Raw genomic sequence first — 22,620 nt, 5'->3', positions numbered from 1 at the left:
TTGAAAAATGTTTGTAGATGACTGACTTAAGAGACCAAATAACAGGCCTGAAAAGCAGTGAGACTCAGGGCCGGTAGCCTTCAAATTATTAGATAAGGAGATGAGATTGTGGCTTACGTAATATTTTGTTTCAGAGGCAGAGAAAGATGTCTGGGGGAAATTTGGCTGAAGGACAATGTTTGGGTTAGTGTTGAAAAAACTTTGTTTACCCAAACACCATTATGTTAAATTGATGCACGAGTTGGATCATGCATCAAAAGGGGGATGATAATAATTGCCATACCAAGGGGTTCACATTTGCTGAAAGCCATCGCACAGGTGGGACAATAAATGTTGGGAGGACACGGGGTTTAATTGGGATAAAGCCCTGCAAGGAGTCATTCTTCTCCCTAACAAAATTGTTGTCTGTAAGTGTGCTAATAACAAGGACTGTTTCAACAGGGAAAGCCAGGGCAGATTTGGCAGCGAAGGCCACAGCAGCACAGCAGACAAAAGAAACTATGTGTACTTTACTTTCTGACAATAACCTCGACATTTGTTTTTCTTTACAGAGCATGCAGACTTTTGATACAGGGCAGAATGTGCCCAGTAAAATAATGGCTATGGATGAATTTGGCTAACTATCCTGGGTTATTGTTGAGGCAGAAAGGTGCCACACCTGCGCGGCGCATAACTTAAAACTTTCCTTTTACAGAATGTCAGGATGGATTGTGTCAAACAAAACTGATTCTGTTCCAAATGTATAAATATTGTTTTGTTAACATGAGCAAAGTGGGTTGAGTGTTTCTTCAGGGGAAAAAAGACTCTGAGTGCTATTAAGTGAGCAATAAATTATCTGGTGATAAGATGTTTCAGGTTGTTGATTCCACAGGTCAGACCAAAAGGGACGACCGGCTAGACAAGCGGTCACTAACAAAAATGCTTAAGGTCCCCATTCACAGGTGACAGCAGGCAGGAAATGGTTCATTCCAGTGGGGGTGCAGTCGTGATCTGAGGGAAAAATCTTGTAATGATCAGAAAATGGTTGCAGAGTGTGACACCTGGGTCCAAGCCTCTCACCTAAGACTACACCGACAAGCCTCAACCATCCCATAGAGCACAAAGTGAGGGATCAAGGGCTCGTGCTAGTAACGGCCTCCCCTGCCAACGAGGGAAAGCCCATTGCAACGACTCGCAAAGAGTCACCCTGGTGAAGACGGAATGTCCATGGGGCGAACGAGATGATCAACACACCTGGAGGAGGATGTGGACCAACTAATGGTTTAAGTTTAGCAGAAGAATCTGTTTTGTGACGATTTTGATGATTTTATTTGATTAAATCAAACTGGGCTTAGTATTGATATAGATCTAATGATTTGATTGGTGCAAATGTTTTCAGGAAAAGTAGAAAATCTATTCAATGATGGAAGTAGCAGAAGCTACAGTGAAATGTGGTAAATTGGGGTATGTTTTCTTTTCTTATTTTTCTTATTTTCTGAGGACGATGATATGTCCTCAAGCTGCAGTCATCAGTGTTACGAGGTGGTGTACAAGTACAGGGTTTGAAATGAGGGATTTTTATCTACTTTTTATTTATTTTTTTGTATTTCTGTATGGCTTGTTGAATCAACCAGGGGTGTTGAATTAATATGTTTTTCCTACTAATACAATCTATACTATTTCTTGTTTATACTGAGGTGACTGAGGGTCTGACCTAGTGTTGGGAGTGCAATAACAGTGTTTATTCATTCAGCCCGGCTTCAGATAAAGCTTTACTTGCTTGCCAAATAATTAAGGGCCTATCCTTACAAAACAGCCTAAACTTTTTCCTTTTAATCTTTTTTTCAGAAGGTTCAAGTAGAGTGATCAGATATACGAAAATCAGACATGAAGAGGATAACTGTGATGCAAAGACTTGAAATAATTATAATCATTTATGGGTTTGATGTTGTGAAATTATAATCATGTATGAGTTTTCTTAGCATTATAAACAAGCATGAGTTTTAAGTTGTTATAATCAGTACTAATGTAGTGTTAATGAAACCAATCGTTTATCAGAGAATGATAAAGAGGAGGAATTGTTGTAGAAAAATTGATATTTTACTTTTTTTTTCATTAACCTTCTTAGACATTGTGTGGTTTTAAGCATTCATTTCTCTTCTGGAATTTATGTATGTTTGTGCACCTGGCGCAAGCAAGACACACACAGTAAGACAAATGGTAATGCAAACCTGGCACGAAGCGATTCAAGTGCAGGTGGAACGACTCAAGGGATGTTGAGTCATGTGCACAACGGTACGAGGGAAGAATGACCCCATCCTTGGTCACCTGTCCTGTCTTCCTGTACAGCTGTACACCTGGCGGGTCCTGGATGCACTCTAAGTGGAGCTGCTGGGTTCGCCAGATCTCCTGCATCCTCTGCTGGTCAAGGAGCTTGATGCCCATGGTGTCCATAAGCAGCTCCTCAATGAGCTCCTTAATCTCCTGGGCCCCACGAGTGCGATGACGGCAATGCCTCGCTAGTTCTTTGGCGGTGGGCTCGCAGCCTCTTGCCCTCTTGGCCTCCTTTAGCCTCTCCACATCTGAAACATCCCACTCAAAGATGCATGCAGAGGGTTTTTCATAAAGAGGCTGTATAGCGGGTGGCTGTCTGTGGTCATTCCTATGGCAAACCGCCGCATGAAGTGCCACACATCCAGCCTGACAAGCAGCTGGTCCCACTCAGCGAACATTGTGGCCGCCTTTCCTTTGTCTGTGGAAGAGCAGCAGTCCCACGTAAAGGACTTTCGGAGGAGCTTTTCCAGCTCTGCGGTAGCACTCCAAAAATCCAGAGCACATGGGAAGCAAGCCATCACCCTCTGCCTCTGTGAGGACATGCATAAGAACCTTTCCAAACTCATTGCCCACGTCTGTGACCCATGCAGCTGTTCCTGAAGCCCCACCAGCAAGTTTCTTAGTGACACGAGCGATGGCCTCCTTCTAGCCGACAGCAGGCCACGACTGTCCCAGGGTGGGATTTCTCCTGTTGGAAGCAGCACTGGCAGTCTCGCATCAGAGCATCTCACTGGCTCACAGCAGAATTTACACCTTCAACTCAGGTTCAAAGACGTTACAGGAACAGAGACAGTTTGCTTCCAAGCAAAGAAAATGTTGTAAGTATTCGCAATGATTGCATTTAACATCCTGGTGTTTCCTTAGACGATCTAAACTACCGTGTCTTAATCTGACAGTTGTTAATGTATTAGCATCGTTAATGATAACTCTGAATCTTTGTTCACTCCGACTCAAACCAGACGATATTGACACAAATTTAATCCAATATGATTATATAGAATAAATACTAATGTTTTAAATAATTAAAAATGCACATACCATTCATTTGTATTGTTTTCACATATTTTGGATGACATTTACATTGTTTTCCACAATCTTGCTTTGTAATTCAGAGGAACTGCAGGACTGCGTTCAGGACTAAAATTCCTGAAGAAAACTTTTCTCCTATTGAGCGTCATCTGACAGAGATTGTAAACAAGAACCATATCATAAAAGTCAATGTTTAAAACAACTTGATGCTAGAGTTTGAGAGATTGTTTAACTTGTTGTGTATCGCAAAACTAAACTAGTTACAGTTGTAAATATGACTGGATGTAATTTATTTGTCAATCATTGTATTTCTCTAAACATCAATTTCAAATAGCATAAACATTTTCTGCAATTTTAGAGCGTACTATGAGTGGGAAAAGAAACATACAGGTTGATATTTCTGAGACTCTTTGCACATTATTTTTCTATTTGATAAATTGTAATATTTATAAACAATTAGTATTGATTTTAATACATACTCTTATAAAAAAGTAAAATTATTACCTTCAGTCTCGTTTATATTATGTGTGACAAATTCAGGAGATTCAAAGGTGTGTTTGGGGACCAAATATTTACACCAAGCAGCTGAAATCCTCATTTGTACAGCCACTATTTGATAAGGGCAATAAGAAAGGTAACTGGAAAGGAGAGTGGTAATTGGTCTTGTTATTTAAATTAATTAAGGATTAAAAGGGTTTTAAATAAATAAAGAGAAATAAATAAATGCTCAAATACGTTATAGATCTAATTGTAGTTGTGGTGTTAAACTATTAAATCATAGTTTTCGATTCAAAATGGCAAAATTAACATATGATCTAATTTTATTTTTTGTGGTTGTAAATAATTTTTTAAATTTATGCTGTTTTATTAGTATATTACCTATTCCTATCAGTATTTTACCTATTCGTTCGCACTAGTCGTAAAGTGACCTCAAGTCAAGAGGTAAACATTATAACCATTTCACATTAATTTTAATTTAGGAACTGTGCGAGAAATGTATGCATGGGATATACAATTGTATTTAGATTCAATAGAATAGACTGATTCAAACAGACATGCACTGATAATGGTATTACCCATTTTGGATGCAGTCAAAGTGTTATGAAAAGACTTTAAAGAAAATTCAGTGGAATTTTATTATTAAATTGCTTTAATCGTAATTATTGCTCATACAGTCCATGTTACATCTTATAATATGTAGAGATCATAATTTGTTTACTTGCTTCTCCCTTTGCAAGCTTGAGTTGGTTGGTTGAGTCCATCACTGTAAGAAAGATTGGGAGTCTACCACCTGATGATGAGCTGTTGCTGGGAATCCACAGAGGCACAGGTTTAAACTTTCTAGTTCCTGTATGTGTGATTTTGTGCATCAATTTTATTTTATTCAAATCTGTTTTAAATTGTACTTTGGGATGAAAGTAACTTCACATTGACACCACGTTTTGACATGGGACAAACCGTATGGTGGTGTTTAGTCCTCCACAGTAGAGGGCGGCAAGTCAATATCCATCCACTGTCAGAGATGCATCACTTCCGGCCAACCACATTGCAGCCAATGGCATCGCAGCAGGACAGGCGGTCTGCAGGCAGGTTTAAATGCGCCGCCAGCCAGTGGGGAAGGAAGCCTGGCTACTTCTAAAAGTTGGCAGACGTTAATACTTTAGTAACGTTACGAAGTCAATATGTCAAACGAAAGGTAATAATATTTATTTTCATGTAGCAAACCTGAATTCTGATTTGTATTTTACATAGCGCGTATTTCCTGAAAATAGAAACTGTGTGTTTCTGTATAACGTTACTACTTTGGATTCTCCCTCCACTTTGGTGTATTTTATAACTTGTATAACCTTTTTGGTGCATTATAAGAAGCACTTAACACAGTGATAATCTTACTAGTTAAAACAGGACTTTAGATCTCTAGTGCATAGTTCTACGGGACGCTTTTTAAAAATACATTTTAGTTGAATGTGCTGTTGGCGCGCGCCACCAGTTGTGTCGTGACGCGCGAGGATGATTTTTTTCACCAATCGTGAATTTATATTAGCCAATTTAAATCATGAATTTTCTTTGTATCTATTTGATGGTTTAATTGGTTCATATATAGTTTTGTTTTTCTAAAAGGCACATTAGTATGGGGCTATTTTTGGTATAGAGGCGCTCGCGACAAATGGCGGGCATCACAGAACTTGTAAAGTGAGCGTGGAATTTACATTATAAAAATAATCAAAAAAGTTGGAATCACTCAAATATCTCAAATATTACATATTGTGTAGTGAGAGATTATGCATACTCGTTTTATACATTGTACAGATTACATAATTTCAGCCTACAACAATCTTATGTTTGGGAGCTCGAGGGAATGGTTTCATGTTGCTTTCTGCTGCTACCTCTATGAATATCCTTTTAACAGCAAGAAATGTTGGTGTTGCTTAATGTTTCCTTGATTTTATGTAGGCCGTTTCAAGAATTGAATGAGAATTTGGAGGGATCCTTGTGCAGGCCTCTGAGGACTAAATGGAAAAGGCGGCCCGCCGGCAGCGGGGGTCTAGACACAGAAAACACTCCAAACGAGCTCATCCAGCAATGGTCACCTCCACACAAAAAGCCCCTGACTTCTGCAAAAGGGAAAGAAAATGAGGAAAACGTATTTTTTCTTGCCAGACGCCCCAGAAAAAGAAGAGAATCATCAGGTTTGTGACTGATAATTTTAACCCTATCAAGCCTACTGTATCATATTTGATACATGAATTTCTAAAGCCTCTAAATGATCAACATGATCAAAACTGCTGAAGAACCTGTTGTACACAATCTATGTCATGCATTTTGCCCTCTGATTGATAGATCATACTTTTTAATAAGAACAATGTATATAATTGGTTGTGGTATGTCATTTTGGTGTGAAATCTTTAAAATGATTATTATCAAGTAAACTTATCCTCCCTGTTAATATTTCAAGATGAACATTTACTAAACTGATGCAACTTGATTATCCATACTTTTTTTTTAAGAAAAAAGGGTAACCCTTTATTTTAGTTATTTTTTTTACATGTACTTACCATAGTAATAACAGTAAATAATTACATTACATGCAACTAACATTCAACCTAACCCTATAGTAGTAAGTACGTTGTTGTTATTACTCCGTACTTAAATATATAATAACAATGACAGCTTAAAATAAAGTGTAACTAGGAAAAAAAGCATTTTGAAGTGTATCAAGTATAATACATCAGGCTTTCAAGGAATGTTTATTTCTCAATTATCATTGTATTGCATCGCATCATTTTGACATCACAATTAAACAGCAACACCGCTTTGATCATAAAACTAAGCTTTGAAATATTTGACATTTTAAGGAGGTACTGACACCTAATTCTTATATGCATTTTATGCAAGTAGTCTGAAAATCTCATCATTGTACATTACAAGCTTTTAGAATTTCATCTTACTTTTTATAGTTTGATACTGTGCCAAATTGCATATTTCTGTTCAGTTTGGGCCTCTGAATACAATTTTTCACACGTGCGTGAGCTCTATTCTCACAGTATCAAACTATATGGTCATAAAAGCCTGATGTATCAAATATGAAAAGAAACATCTGTCTAAGATGCACACATATGCAAACCTTTTAAATTGTATTTCTATATACAAAACAAAATCCTGGCTATTCATGCCTCATACACAAGACAAAACCTGTTTCCATTCAGATAAACCTGTAAAGTCTAAGTGCTGTAAAGGAACATGGGATATAGTTGCATGAGAGAACTTTTTATTAAAACCCTAGTACTTTAATTGCTCATAAGATGAACTGTGTGAGCAGTAGAAGGCCTAATTTGATTTCTTGCTCGTCCCTCAGTAGGCTTGTGTTGGGACAGCCTACCTGATGAGCTGTTGCTGGGAATCCTGTCTCGTCTCTCACTGCAAGATCTCCTCAGGACGTCACGGGTCTGCAAGCGCTGGCATCGTTTAGCGTAAGTCCAGTGTTGGAAGTTTGGAAGACCACTGATCACCTGTGATATAAATACTAATAGTCGGAACTCTGCATTTGCAGGTTTGATGAGTCTCTGTGGCACGGTGTGGACCTGGTGGGGAAAGCTCAGTTAGATGCGGAGCTTGGGCAGGTGCTCTCAGCTGGGGCATTGAGGCTGCGCTGTCCACACACCTGCATCGGTCAACCCACTTTTAAAAGTACAGAGTGAGTAATATGTGTTTTCATGGTGCCACAGTTAAGATATGTTGTGTAATTCCTGCTGTTATTGCTGTCTTGCATTGGTCATTTTCAGTGCTGTTTGAATTACAGGAAACTTCGCATCCAGCATCTGGATTTATCAAACTGCACAGTGGAGACGTCTGTTCTAGAAGACATCCTGTTTCGCTGCAGACATCTACAGAATCTCAGTCTCGAAGGATTGGTGCTCTCTGATAGTATTATTCAGTAAGTGATAGTCTAAAAGCCATTTTGCACACGACACCTTATCCGTAGATTTTTGGTGCGTTCAAGTCGTGTCGGAAAGATCGTATTTACGAGTTGAACGAAAATAAAGCCACCACAAAGTTGTAAATACCAGTGGGGAAACTACGGATGTCTGCCAAGTGATCATATTTATTGTAGAAATGACACATTTAATGGAGTTTTGTTGGATTTAGGATTCCTTAAACCTTTTTTATTTTGCTTTCTTGCAGTTCTCTTACTCAAAATATTGAGATTGTCCGGCTGAATTTGTGTGGCTGTTCTGGCTTCTCTCCTGAATCTCTGGCTGAGATGCTGAAATCTTGCACTCGGTAAGATTAACTGATGTACAGCTTTGTTTGGGGTTGGTCAGGTTTTCAGAATGTTTTTGAAAGAAATCTCTTGTTCTCACCAAAGCTTATTTAATCAAAAGCACAGTTAAAATATTATTACAATTTAAAATATATATTTTCTTTTTTATTGTGTTTTAAAATGTACTTTGGTTTTGTAATGGAAAAGCAGAATTTTCAGCATCATTACTCCAGTCTTCAGTGTCACATGATCCTTCAGAAATCATTCTAATATTTGCTGCTCAAGAAACATTTCTTTATCAATGTTAAAACTGTTGTGCTGTTTAATATTTTGAAGAAACCATTATACTTTAATTTTATTTCAGGAATCTTTGTTGAATAAAGGTCAAAAGAGCAGCATTTATTTGAAATTCTTTGAATAAATAATATAAATGTCTTTACTTTCACTTTTGATCATTGTAAATTCAAGGACAAAGTATTTTATTATTATTAGTAGTAGTAGTAGTATTAAGCCTGAGGAGCAGAATTTTCTGTCTTATGTTGACTTTTTTTATTATTATTATTATTTATTTAATTATATATGTTGATGTATTCATTATCAGTAAAGGTAGTTTTTGACCCATTGTAAAACCCACAACATCTTTTTCTCAATCCAGAATTGAAGAAATGAACGTGTCGTGGTGTGACTTCAACAATCTTCATGTTCAAGCCATTGCTAACAACATTCCCTCCAGCGTCACTCAACTGAACATCAGTGGTTATAGACAAAACCTCATCATGGAAGGTGAGGAAAGCATGGAATTTGGCTTTGTGAATTTTTTTTTTTTTCAAAGATAATTTATACATTTTTGTGTTTCAGATGTCAAAGCTATAGTAAAAAGATGTCCCAACCTCACAAACCTAGATTTGAGGTGAGTTTGTGATTTGGGAAGATGATTGTGGATCAGATGCATGATAGCACACAGCAGAAGGTTAACATTTGGCTATGTTTTATCATTACAGTGATAGCGTGCTTGTGACGACAGACAGTTTCCTGGTCCTGCAGCAACTTTCCTCCCTGAAACATCTGGGACTGAGCCGTTGTTATCAGATCCACCCAGCTTCTCTCATGTAAGAGATTGAGTTCAGAAAGAAAAGACAGCATGGTCTCTCTTCGAGTGCTTTTATGTCTGTATATAGTCTACATACAAGCAATACATTTTCTTTCTCTTTTTTGTTCCCCTCTACACAGTGACTTTGAAAAGTTTCTAAATTTGCAGACCCTGGAGGTCTTCGGGCTCATACAGGACAGCTACCTGCCCATTCTTTGTAAAGGTCTACCGCACATACAGATCAACACACAGCCTTTCTCCACTGTGGCACGTCCCACCTCGTCATCAAGAAAAGATCGCACACTTTGGGGAATGCACTGCCGACTCATCTACAAACATTAATGTTTTTAATCCAGGATGATTACAGGGTAAACCAAATAGATCAGTATTTCTCTTATTGTGACTTAATAATTGTGGTTTTAAAAATGTCTTAAACATCACTAGTAAGTCCTCTTGTTTTATATTGTAACAGTTTCAATTTTGTGAAGATGACAATTGTGTTCTAGGTCCTGACAATCTTGAATTGAGTGGTGTTCTTATGTTGCAGCAAAGATCATATCTTATACCACAACCACTCTTATTTTGTGGTAAAAGATTGTTAGTGGTATATTTGAACTGTTTGGTACCAATAGCTGGTAAGTGAGTTTTATTAGATTTGTTGCTTCAGGTGAAATCTAGAATATAGTAGTTTCTATTTGTAAAATGCAAGATCTGCTTTCCTGCCAAGATCAAGTACATTTCCAGTTTTACTATAGGATTATCAAAGGTCTAGTTTAGTAATAAGAGAATAATTTGATGGTTGTTTTATACCATTTCTAAATTATTTTATCATACAAAAGCATTACACCAGGTGCTTTAGCAGCAAAGAAAATATTGTGAATCTTCCATTTTTCTGACCAGTTTTAATATTGGAAAACTTGAATTTTGTACAACTTTGACATGTAAATGTAATTTTATGAATTGTTTACATAATCTGAATTGTAAATAAATGTTTTGCTTTTTATTTAAAGTCATCCTCATGTGAGTTGATTTGTTTCACAAGTCACACAAAATGATACTTTCCAAGTGTAAATGATGCATTAAAATACATAAAAGCAGAAATTTTTAAAAACTGAAAATGTGGTTTTACAAAATTCTGACATGTTTTGAATGAGCTTTTTGCACAATGGTTGGACCTGATGGAGAAGAGATGGACTCCCCATCCAACCATTTGCCCTATTGTGTACCTCAAAAACAATGAAATATCAAGTTTCTTTTTTTTTCATGGGTTGCCATTTCAGACTGTGCATGTTTGGCACAACAGTGTTCAATATGTATTATAAATAATCTTGTCAACAAAAAGTTCTAATCACATTTCAGTAACATGGGCATTTCTGGACCATTGTTTAAATAAAGCAATAGTGATGTGACACTTGACAATCTAATGCTGATGTTTCTATGGAAAATTTGAATTCATTTCTAAGGGCTGCAACCAAAGGGTCATTTAAAGAAGCATAGACTACAGAAGTATGAAATATGTACATATCATCTGCAAACCTCCCTTAAAACTCAGTGCTTAAATAACACAATGTCCATCTCAGTCTAAAGACAACCATTCGGTCCTAAATATAGAAGTTCATGGAGCAACAGTTTGATGTATCAAATGATTTAATCAAGAATGACAGTTCGCAACAGGTCGTCCTCATTTAAGCTGATGGTAGCAATGGCACCATCATTAAACTCGAAGGACGTCCCACCATCCACCACCATGCAGGCATCCCAGCACCTTGAGCGGACACAAACCCTATAGAAACAAGCATGTTAGCATTAACGTTATCACACAATTTTTAACAGCCTTTTAGTCAAATATATATGGGCCTGGTTTCACAGACAGGGCTTAGATTAAGCCAGGATTATGCCTTAGATCAATTAGGGCATTTAAGTAGCTTTTATAAACGTGTCTTATTACTGGTGTGCATCAAGTCAAAACAATGGCACTGACATATTGTAAGAAATGTCAGTGTGAGCTGCTTTCAGTTAAAACAGCTCAAACATGCAATTTAGTCTGGGACTAGGTTTAAGCCTTGTCTGTGAAACCGGGGGTATAAAGAATTATTCACTTTAAAATAAGGTTTGATTTGTTAACAGTTAATGGATTAGGTATTATTAACTAACAATAAACAATTTAACAACCTACAATCTATACATTTTATGAATATAGTATTGTTAAATAGTAATGTATTATGAACAAACATAAAATGTTTTTTTTTTTTTTTACAAATGTTATATGTACCCCGCTATATTTTATACTCTTTCCCCGCCGATGTTTTTGATAATCTTCACAAATTTTATGGCCCTAGAATATTTTGTTGTATGAATATCTAAACATGCAATACATAAAAAGAAAAAACAGACTCTGCTTTTAATCCACTACAAAAAATTCTTCGAATGTGTTTTGATCAGGAGATTCAGTGCTCTTTCAAAAGGTGTGTAATAGCGCCCCCTAGCGTATAACAGTGAAAATATGGAACACTGGAACATTCCATCAATGGCGGGGAAGCTTTTCTCACAAAAGACAGAAATTTGTGTCAATGGCGGGGAAAGAGTTAATATAATAATGCAGACATTTTTCAACATTTAACCTAAGTAGTAAGAGGATGGAAATGAAAACGTACTTTTTGGCAAAACCTCTTTGTCGGCTATTGGAAAATACTCTGTTGACTATAGGCTCCCTTATACTGAAGAAAAGTTTGTCCTCCTCTGGGCCGAAGATTAGAGACTCATTGTATGTTTCAGTCACTGAACACAAAGAGAGAAAATTATTTAAATGGCAGAATATTACTTTTATAAGTTAAATATTTTAACAGAATTAAAACTATAAAAAGTCATTTTAAAATACAAATTACACTTATTTACTTATACAATTTTTCAAAAAGATATTCGGTAACACTTTACAATAAGGTTCCATTAGTTAATGCATTACAAACATTAACTAACAATGATCAATACATTTGTAACAGTATTTATTATCTTTGTTAACGTCAGTTAATAAGAATTCAACTGTTTATTGTTAGTCCATGTTAGTTCAGGTACCTTAAATAATATTACCAGACACATTTGATTTTAATAACATTAGCAAATACTAAAATTAACTTCAATTAAGATTAATAAATGCTTTACAAGTATTTTTCATTGTTAGTTCATGTTAACTACTAATATAGTTAACAAAGGGAACTTTATTGTAAAGTGTTACCAGATATTCTATTGTGAACTCACCACTCGCAATGAACTCCCGATTTAGAGGAACATCCAAACCCGTTTTTGATTTTCCTAAGATACAGAAAACATCTAAATCATGCTTGTACTGACTGTCGATTGTAAACTGTGCTGTCATAACACAATATATATTTTTTTTTTTACTTTTTGTGTTTCTAACCTATTCTAAGGACATCCTCGACGGCCTGCTCCACAAGCTTATTAATATTGTAGGACCTGGATGAAGGAAGAAAAATGATTTGGTAACAACAATATAAGATCATATCAGATCACTTCAGTCAAGTAATGCTTTGACTCACCAGGCTTTAGATCCAGTTCCAGTGCAAATGCTGAGCCCTGAGCTCTTCTGTTTCTCCCACGGCCCGTCATCAATGGAGATTTCATAGTATGAAGCCCTATGAAGCGAGAGGGTAAGATGGGGTTTGAAGGATTTATACTTCACCCTGTGGCAAACAGAAATCCACAAGTAAGGGGAGATGGGGGGATGCATGAAGTGAAGGAGGAAACGTGGTTGATGAGGTGCAGTGTCCTTAGGACATGGTTGGCGACTGGTTCCACAACATCACAGACAGGAGGGCAGGGATATATACCTGGAGGACAGAGACTCCCCGATGAAGATCTCATTGAGCCCTCGGACAGGGAGTAGGTGAGGCCTTTTAGAACTGTCGTGTGTCGTACCTGTCGCAAAAGTATGATATAGTTGTTGTCTCCTCTAACAATAGTTAGGAGTTAGTTACGATGAATTAGTCAGATTTTCACAGCAGAATGGCCGGACTGCATGAAACATGAAATGCCAGTAGACATGAATGTATTGGGAAATATAACAGATGCATATTTTCAAATGATACCAGTAGGTGCATTAACATTATCAGCCTTAAAATACTAAAAATAAAACACTAAATAACTCAGAAACTAAACTAAAACTAATCAAATTAAAATAAAAAATGAAACTGACAATAAAATCAATGTACTATAAATTCAATATAATATAAATATAATAACCCTGTTTGGGTGAACCTCACAAAGATTTTTTTTTTTTTTTTTTTTTTTAATCTAAATTTGCTATTTAAAAAATCTAAAAAGTTTTAGATCGGTATGATTTTTATGACGTCTCTTCTGCTCTCTGAGGCTGCATTTATTTGATCCAAAATACAGCAAAAACAGAAATATTGTGAAATATTTTTTCATTTTAAAACAACTGTTTTCTATTTGAATATATTTTAAAATGCATTTATTTATATGTTGGCAGAGCTAAATTTTCACCACTACCTTTCAGAAGTTTGGGGCCAGAATCTTTTTTTTTTTTTTTGGAAAGAAATTAAAGAAATTAATACTTTTATTCAGCAAGGATGCATCAAATTGATCAAAAGTGATAGTAAAGAAATGTATAATGTTACAAAAGCTTTCCATTTCAGATAAATGCTGTTCTTCTGAACTTTCTATTTATCAAAGAATCATGGGGGGGGGGGGGGGGGGGGGATTTGTACACAGCTGTTTTCAACATTGATAATAATAAGAAATGAGCATCAAATCATCATACTAGAATGATTTCTGCAGGATCATGTGACACTGAAGACTGGAGTAATGATGCTAAAAATTCAGCTTTGCCATCAATATATTCAAGTAGAAAACTGAAAATTTCACAATATTACTGTTGCTGTATTTTGGATTAAATAAATGCAGCCTTAAGAGCAGAAGAGACTTATTTTAAAACATTTATATTATATATATGCTGTGCTGATTTTCATTACTGTACTACAGTAATGAGAAGTTTTTTTTTACAATACAATAATGAGACGTTTTGGGGAAAATGTGCTTGAGTATTGTTGAAAATAAAATAAAAATTACAAATGAAAAGATTAAATATACACATACATATATACTGTATATATATATATGTGTATGTATGTTATATATATTATAATACTTTATTTAATTTGATTATATTCTATATTTTCTGCAATAATTAAGCACCAAAAATCTCATCATTTTATTGCAAGAAAATCAAAACTCATTCACATTACTGTCCTTTCTCCTTAATTTTGCTCTGAAATATGAGCTGAACATTTTTGCCAGTATTTGTGAGATGCAGTAAAGCAGCAGAGAGGAATGTTTGGTTGAGATAGTAATGTGTAGTACGGGACTCAGTCTCAGTGGTGATCCGGTGTGCTTTGCTGTGCTGTTCCAGGCTCAGCTGCAGCTCGTGCAGGTCCACTGGAGTCGGGTTGATCCCGGTGCCCTCCAAGTACATACGGATACGCTGACGCCACTGCCACCTGGTGAAGATAGAAAGGGGAAAATATTGACGGCATAAAGCAGGTACAATGATGATTAGAATGAAACGGGCGACTCCAAAAATGGGTAGATCTTAGCAGCTCTGAAGTGGTCTCTCTGAATTGGTCAAGTTCAATCTTGCTAAATAGCACTTAAACTGTCGGTAACACTTTATTTTAAGGTGTTACTACATGTACTTACTATAGTAATAACATTAAATTATGCATAATTACAAGTAACTAACCCTGAACCAATCCCTAATCCTAACCATAACTCTATTGTAAGTAGTTATTGTAAGTAGTTAATTAATATAACTCAGTACTTATTTGAGTAAGTACAATGTATTAATCATTTAATCTTTTCTCTTTATTTTTTATCAATTTTTATTAGAATAAATGTTTTTATTTTACTTCTTAAACGTGTTATGATTTTATCATTATTTTGTATTCCTTTTTAAAATGTAAAGTACTCTGAATTATGAATTGAAATGTGCTATATAAATAAAATAGTCTTTTGCAGAGTACTTTAGCAAGAAGCATAGAAGAAAACAACTGATTGCAAATTGGATTATATAGCAAATTGGATTACTGCCGAAGCAAGAGTAAATAAGAAGTACTTACCTGAACTCACCCTTCCTGAGTTTCTGTAAGGCCTCAGAAAAGGCTTGTGTATAGTGCACAGGTAAACACAGGTGGCCCTCTGACCTTCATATACAAAAACACATGTACATTATGAAACAAATAAACTTGGTAAGACTTAATTTAAAGCCTTTAAGTATAATGCATTATAAAATAATGTTAATGCATTAATTATGCCATGTAATGCACCTTATAATGCATTGCATGGTCTCATGAATAATTGTAACCACAGTTCTGATACATTATAATACTTATCTATTCATTTAACAGACCTGTAGAAAGTATAATGCATTGAAACACATGACAAACAACCAATTTCAGAATCTGCAAATATTATGATACATTTTAACTTGGTAACAATTATTTATGAAAATATATAATGCATTATAATATTATGAACACCTTTATAATGCATTATGGATAAGGGCTTTAAGTAAAGTGTTACCATAAACTTAAACTCACAATAGGCTAGTTTTTATTACCTTTCTGGGTCTGTATTGACCCCCAATACAGGTTTGTTCTTATCATACACTTTACTGGCAACAAGTAGCATGGTTCCATCACCTATGAAATAATGTCTGTTAGAATTTTACACACACACACACGCAAATAATATGTATATGTAGGGCCTAAAATTAACTTTTTGCCAAACCTGCCAATGGCCGGTGACTTTACCGGCCATATATTTTTTTTTTACCAGCCATAAAACAGATTAATCCTTATTAAAGTTACAGAAGTTATTCAGGCAAGATGAATGATTGTTCTTATATTAGGAATATTAGGCTGCTAAAACTTTAAGAGTTTAAGAATCAATATACTGTTTATTCACTAAAGACTCTTAAGTTTACATGGATACTTCCCAAGATGGGCATTTAGACATCATTTTGTTTGAATATGTCTTTTCAAGTGCAAAAAGATGTGAATGAGAGCTTCTCACATGTTCTCATGTTCTTCACGTTCTCACAATTTTGCATTGTTCGAATTTTTAAGAATGTTACCGGCCAAGTGGCGATTGACACGCTTCATATACTCGCCAACACAGATTTTTACTTGCATTTGGCGAGGGTTAATTTTAGGCCCTATATATACACACTTGCATAAAGTCCTGTGAAACCATCTCTCATATGTCAACTGGTGCACAATTAAACAATCAAGTATAAAAACCAAACACCTGAGCTTTACCTCCAGCAGAGATAATGGCATCGGCCCATCGTACTGTGTCCTCGTCATATTCTCCTCTTTTTACAATGCGCACCTCAATCCCCTGTTTCCTACAAAGATGAAAGGAAAGTCTTGTTTGAAAATTGTTTGAAAATTATTTCAAATACTGTCAGAATTTCCATTTTTGGGTGTCATCTTACTGTAGACTGTCCACAATCTGTCCAACATTAAAGGTGTGTATATTGTGTCTCTCCAGAAGCCCACTGTAACTGGATCCTTTTAGGGCAAGCTGTGATGACAAGACGACGGCAGATTAAATATCATAAACAATGTATTGCTTCTTGAAAATATCATCACTAGTAAAAATAAACAGTCTTTTAACATTGTGTGGAGTTAGTTGGACTCTGGACTTCTTAATACAATTTTGCTGCAGGCATTGTTGGTGGACTGTTAAATACTCTAAGCCCATTTTGCTTGCTACTGAATTGAGCTAACAATAGTACCAACAGGAAAGGGAGGTCAAATATTAACAGACTTCTTTTGTTGAGCAGTATAATTAAACACTGTCAGAAAACAGAATGCAAAGTAAAAGTAAAAAGTTTTAGGTAAACCAAAAGTTAACCCCTACATATATAAATATTTCAATGAAGATATTAATATTTATATCTAATAGCTAAATATGAATGCCTTCAGTAAACATATAGATAAAGGGAGGGGGGAGAAAGTGAGGGTGGTTCCAGAAGTAAAAAAATCCCACTCATTTTCTCCATAGGAGGATTGATTTTTTAACATGATCATGTTTAACAGTGGTATTCCTGCTGATAAAAATGTCATTACCCATGTTAATAAAAAAGTAACAAGTAAATCACACCAAAAGAACAGAGTGCAACAGTCAGGTTCCGGAAATAAAAATCACATTCATTTTCTCCATCGGGGAATTGATTTTGAACGATAACTTTAAACCTTTCAACATAAACCTACTATGAACTACATAGCCAAGTTGTTAATCGATGATTTTGTTAAAGCCATCAGCCCGCATTTTTTCAACTTATTTTTAAATAATCATATTCAACAGCAGAAATCCAGGTGAAAATGAAGCACTCCGTTCATTTTGTCCACTAAACCTTTAAAGACAGACCTACTCTGAGCCCACGGTTGTTAATTGATGTTATTTACTTCTGCTGTAGCCATCAGCCCACTTTTATTCAGCTTAGTGTAAAATAATCATGTTTAACAGTGGAATAGGCTCTATGTACGATCGCTTTCGCGTTTTGTCTCAGCTCGCCTAGTTACATCCGGTGCTGCAGGAAAATTACGGTAAAAATAATGGTAAATTACACTCGCTGTTTACAAGAACTTCCAGCGGTTAACGTGAATGATGTTAACAATATTGTGAGGCAGTTAGCTGTCACACCCAAGAGTAAGAAAGAGAAGGGCTTTAAATGATATATTTCGAGCTACATCGTCAACTTTGAGGGTGAGTATTCTCTCATATCATGCGAAATCCGACTAGCGAATCGGTTGGTTTCTAAAATCGTTTTTTCTCAGTTTCTGAGAAAATTAATCTTATGAAAGTTTTGCCGCTAGTACACAGAACGCGCTATGCGGAAGTAAAGACACTGGCTGAGATTCTACCGGAAATACGTCAGCAGCGTAAGTGAAAAACTACATTACCCATGATACCGAAAATTACACCAATCAGAGAGACGGAAAAAAAACCACAGGCCAAATAAGCTCTTTAGCTCCGTCCACTCAAAGTAAGCACTGCCGATGACGTAATCGAGTCGATCTCGCTATACGCTCTAAAAATACTTTAATGTTTGTATGTATAAATATATATTTAGTCTTATATTCAGTTCAGTTATATTACAGTTCAGTATGGAAATTTACAAATGACATCATCGCCAACTGATAGATTTTGAATGGCGAGAATTGTTCATGTGTTTTAAAGGAAACTTTAATCCTTAACATCTTAAAATGTGTTTTAAGATTATGTAAAAGTTTTTACATAAAGTCTGAAATGAAAATACCTTAATGCAGATTTATCCATCTTATTTTTCATGTAAGAGTGTCCGTGGCCATTTGTAAATTTAATGTGTCTGGCTTCTGGTGTCATCCGCTTCCAGTTATTTTTAGCTGTACAAAAAGCTTGTTATGCTACTTGATATTGCAGACTGGTATTTCTTCCCTAATGTAGTGGCTTAGGGCCTAATTATAAACACGCTGTTTTGTATCGCAAACTGTTTTACCATTAATGGCACTTTGTTATTCTTCTCGTTATTTCCCTATAGTGGCTAATGAACTGGAAGTCTTGCACATTCACAGAAAATAGCTTACTTCCGCGTTGAAAAATAAGGTGGATAGAACTGTTTAGTTATGACGTCACTTTGTAGGTCAACCCGGAAGCAAGTCATTTGGGTTTTTCGAATAGCGGGTTAAAATCAGGGGCATTTCCTCCGAGGAGGCAAGGCAGTGCCTCCTCAAAAAATTGTAAGAAAAATAACCCATATTACAAAAATAAAACAACTCAAATATTACAAAGTGTGACATTAAATAGGGTATAAATCACTCTTTTTTCTAAAGTAACACTGTCCAACAGTGACACTAGCAGGTAAAGTTACAGCTGGAGTTAGTGTCTCTCTTGCTTCCCCTGAGCCCATTGAGTTTTAACAGACCCACCTAAAGCGTGCAGGGGGTTAAGTGGGGGGTAAGTGAGAATGAATGAGGGAAAGTCATGTGAGAGGAGGCAATGCCTCCATTGAGCTATGATTGGATATGATTGGTTTGTGCGATAAATCCCACCTCTTGTTTTCGTGCGCGTTCACGAATCAGTCTGAATGAACAAAATGATGGCGTTGATGGGAAGACTAATTAAAAAGTCAGTAAACAACTCAGTCAGACATCACGCTTTATGTCACATCAAAATCAAACTTGAAATGGCCTGAAAACATGATGACTCTGGGAGTTTTAGTGAGCGATCAGCTTGGTGAAATTGTGACCAGAGTTTACCGAGCATGACTGATGATCCAAAAATAAGTTGACTATTAAAAAGAACAGCTGAACATCAGTTCACAAATAAAATATATTGTTTAAATTAAATTGTTATTTTGAAATAAGTGTAAAAAATGCTTAAAACACTAATTGGAGATTTTTACTTGGTTTTAATAAATAGAACATAATTACATATTTAATGTAAAAATACAAAAAAGATTTGCATTTGGTTTCTTTTTTATGTAATTTGATGCATTGTTTTTTTAACCAGGAAAATGTGATAACATTAACCAGGAAAATGTGACATTAAGTGTAGCTGGGACATGATTTTGAATTTTGCCTCCCCAAATGTATAAGTAAAGCCAACAGTATGTATGTAGTTATCATTACTTGAAGATACTTTTATGTCCGTTTTAATACAGCACCCACCTTAAACGTTCTGTAACCAGATAAACCGGTGTAACGTTATTTGATCAATTCACAGATAAACAGGTGAATTCACCTCTTCACAAGCGTCTGCTTACCAGCTGTTTTAGATCCTCCTCCGACAGTCCCGCATATCGATAGCTCTGCTGCTCGAATTCATATCGTGTGGTCTTAGTCACAACCGCCACCTTCGCAGGTTTGAAGCCACATTCAGCTTGCGAAGCAACTTTACACGCGGCGGTCTGATGAAAACACAGACGACTACAGTAGCTCCCAGTGAAACCCGCCACTATTGGATTTCCATAAAGAGTTTTCCTTAAAGCTCGGGATAGCATTCTACTACCGCAAAATAGTATTGGAGAAATGGTCAGGGGAAAAACTATTTAATGTAGAATTTTGCAGCTCTTGCTGTCATTCAGGGCTTGAATCCTGTCCTGTTCAAATAGACAGACCACCAGTCAAAACTACTTTTCCAGATTCATTAAAGGGGCTTTATGAGCTTGAAAATGCTGGAGGTTCTTGGCAAAATAAATAAAATCAACACAAACTTCACTAAACACATACAACTGAATAATCTATGGGGTTGTAAGGTTTGCAAGTTAATGTAACCAGCAGCATTCAGAGACTCGCAGGTCACCTGATAACAATGGCAAAGGACTAAGCACCTAATCTTTCTAAACCTACGGATGTGATCTGACTAACGTTAGCTGGTTGTCGCCTACTGGCTACGCAGTGTTGGACGCACAGAAGGTCACATTTGCTGAAGGTTTCGTGAACGATGTCCTTTCTAGGTGTACGTGAACAGCTAGCTGATTACAGCTGTCAGTTTTAGCGTGTCAAACTGTCCACCAACTCTAACTCTCCAAGCGCAGTGACCAATCACATCCCCGTCTATCTGCCCTACGACGGAGAGCGCGAGTCTAAGCGATCTACAGAAACCTGAAGTTTACCGTCTACCTAAATACAGAACTTCAAATCACAAAGTTGAGGCTAATAAAAACATCAGATCCCACACTCACACATGCCGCCATCTTTAAAGCACGTAGCGCTGACTCTGTGGGCGTGGCTTTGAATAGACGGGTTTTGTGATAGTGTGCCCATTCTTCACTCAGTTCACTGGCGCCCAGCGATACTAATACATTCAAAACCAGATTTTAATACATCGTCCTATCCATTTCATAAAATATTTAAAATAGACGAACACATGATGATTGTTTTACACTGTATCACTGGCGTTTCCATAGTTGATGACACTACACAATTGTTAATTTTGCATGGAAATTTTCATTTACAAAAGTAACAGCCATTAAACCCTGTTCTAGATTTTAATTTTTTCTAATATTATAATTATTTGTAGATTTAAAATGCTTCATGACATATTATTCGTGAGTGATCAAGCTGACATGTAACATGGAGTGTGTAGGACTAACTCTTAGGCTATATTGAAAAGAGTAGCCTACTTATAATTTATGCTGAACTCAAAGTTTGTAATGTATACACCCCAGTTGTTATTATGTACAACATATATCATATTATAGATATGATTTTCCTATTATATTAGATGTCGTATTTTTGTTGGCCAAAACCTGGAAACGAATTAGCATTTTAGCACCATTTTAGTCTCAAAGCCTATAGAAAAAATCCTATTAGGTTTTTGTTGAGGGAACAAGAATGCTAACTTCCGGATTAGCCTACAAAAATGTAATCACTGCAGCACTCAAGTGTTCAAGCTCAATGTTGCAAGCAGGGCGGGCCAAGATGAACGTCACCTGCCACACCGGTCTCGAATCTCACGGAGGAGCTCCGGAAGGATAAAAGGAGGAGTGATGACAGTGCAAGACGACAGAGAACCAGGCCTGGCTGGGACATTTATGTTGTGTTTTATTATGTTTACATGCGACAGTCGTCCGTAAGGGGCTGCTGTTTTACTTTCGTTTTTCTGTTTGATTATTTTGTCATTAAAGTTGCGTTGATCGTTTGCCGGTTCCCGCCTCCTTCCCTGATCCTTTAAACCTTGTTACACTCAAAAACATAAAATTGCTAATAACTATGGGGAGGTGAGTTTTCAATGAGTTTGTTCAAGTGAATCTTTTTCCGGGCCAATAATGGTGAATTTTTTTTTGTTTTTTGTTGCTATACAGAAATTGTTTTTTTTACAAATAAAACTACCTAGACAAAAATAGAAGTAAGCTATTCACTGGAATAAAAAGTGTGACAACTAGCCCTGGACCACCTTGCAATTTTATAGGTAGTAAAGCACTTTAATGTGAGTTCAGAAAAGAATAAATACAATCAGATGCTCAATTGAAATAATATTGTAAGAAAAACTTGAGCAAGAAGTGTCAGATAGCACATATACATCTGCAAGATGTCTGTTAAAGAGCGCTTCATCTAGAAAGCATTTGCTGTGTACAAACATCTGAGAGACGTCTTTAAGATGTCAGTTTAACATTCTAAATCATAAACATCTTAAAGACGTTTTCTATATCTCTATTTAACGTCTGACAGGAAACGTTCTAGAGGCATAATTGACTAAAAACACTAAAACACACTAAAAAATACGTCTTCCAGATGTAAACACACACATCCAATAGACATCTCTGAGATGTAGTGTGCTTTTAGGGACTGCTTATTATAGAGCCAATGGGTGGAGACTGACTTGCTGATACCCTTCTCTAGGT

At 36.2% G+C, this 22,620-nt stretch overlaps 2 protein-coding genes across 4 annotated transcripts; one reads left to right on the top strand and one right to left on the bottom strand.

The window, feature by feature from the left end:
* Positions 1-4,887: 4,887 nt before the first annotated feature.
* On the top strand, positions 4,888-9,536 carry skp2 (S-phase kinase-associated protein 2, E3 ubiquitin protein ligase; the record flags this gene model as incomplete). Its single annotated transcript, XM_079846612.1, has 10 exons — positions 4,888-5,038; positions 5,797-6,032; positions 7,199-7,313; positions 7,394-7,537; positions 7,643-7,777; positions 8,026-8,124; positions 8,760-8,887; positions 8,963-9,014; positions 9,106-9,213; positions 9,335-9,536. Exons 1-10 carry the CDS (start codon positions 5,025-5,027, stop codon positions 9,534-9,536), a joined length of 1,233 nt encoding a protein of 410 aa, XP_079702738.1. The 5' UTR covers positions 4,888-5,024.
* A 550-nt stretch (positions 9,537-10,086) lies between these two features.
* Positions 10,087-21,030, bottom strand: nadk2 (NAD kinase 2, mitochondrial). Of its 3 annotated transcripts, XM_079846610.1 has the most exons (13): positions 20,959-21,030; positions 20,038-20,181; positions 16,723-16,811; positions 16,544-16,632; positions 15,844-15,925; positions 15,344-15,427; positions 14,589-14,725; positions 13,040-13,127; positions 12,749-12,892; positions 12,610-12,665; positions 12,450-12,503; positions 11,849-11,972; positions 10,087-10,977 (listed from the first exon to the last, which is right to left on the bottom strand). In XM_079846610.1, the coding sequence occupies exons 1-13, from the start codon at positions 20,968-20,970 to the stop codon at positions 10,842-10,844; spliced, it is 1,239 nt and encodes a 412-aa protein (XP_079702736.1). In that variant the 5' UTR covers positions 20,971-21,030; the 3' UTR covers positions 10,087-10,841. The 3 variants fall into 3 exon arrangements, with proteins under 3 accessions (XP_079702736.1, XP_079702734.1, XP_079702735.1); XM_079846608.1 differs by lacking the exon at positions 20,959-21,030 and having other exon boundaries at positions 20,038-20,412; XM_079846609.1 differs by lacking the exon at positions 20,959-21,030 and having other exon boundaries at positions 12,749-12,844; positions 20,038-20,412.
* Positions 21,031-22,620: the final 1,590 nt, after the last annotated feature.

This window comes from Squalius cephalus (assembly GCF_949319135.1).
Source record: "Squalius cephalus genome assembly, chromosome: 17".
Classification (NCBI taxonomy): Eukaryota; Metazoa; Chordata; class Actinopteri; order Cypriniformes; family Leuciscidae; genus Squalius; species Squalius cephalus.
This window is presented reverse-complemented; position numbering and strand designations above follow the sequence as displayed.

Excerpts from the sequence above, each read along its gene's own strand:
- nadk2 (XM_079846608.1), bottom strand. The coding sequence starts at position 20,274 with ATGCTATCCCGAGCTTTAAGGAAAACTCTTTATGGAAATCCAATAGTG. Across the intron at positions 15,926-16,543 it reads TGCCATTATCTCTGCTGGAG|GTGATGGAACCATGCTACTT; the intron begins GTAAAGCTCAGG and ends ATTATTTCATAG. Across the intron at positions 13,128-14,588 it reads CACCACTGAGACTGAGTCCC|GTACGACACACGACAGTTCT; the intron begins GTACTACACATT and ends CTTTTGCGACAG.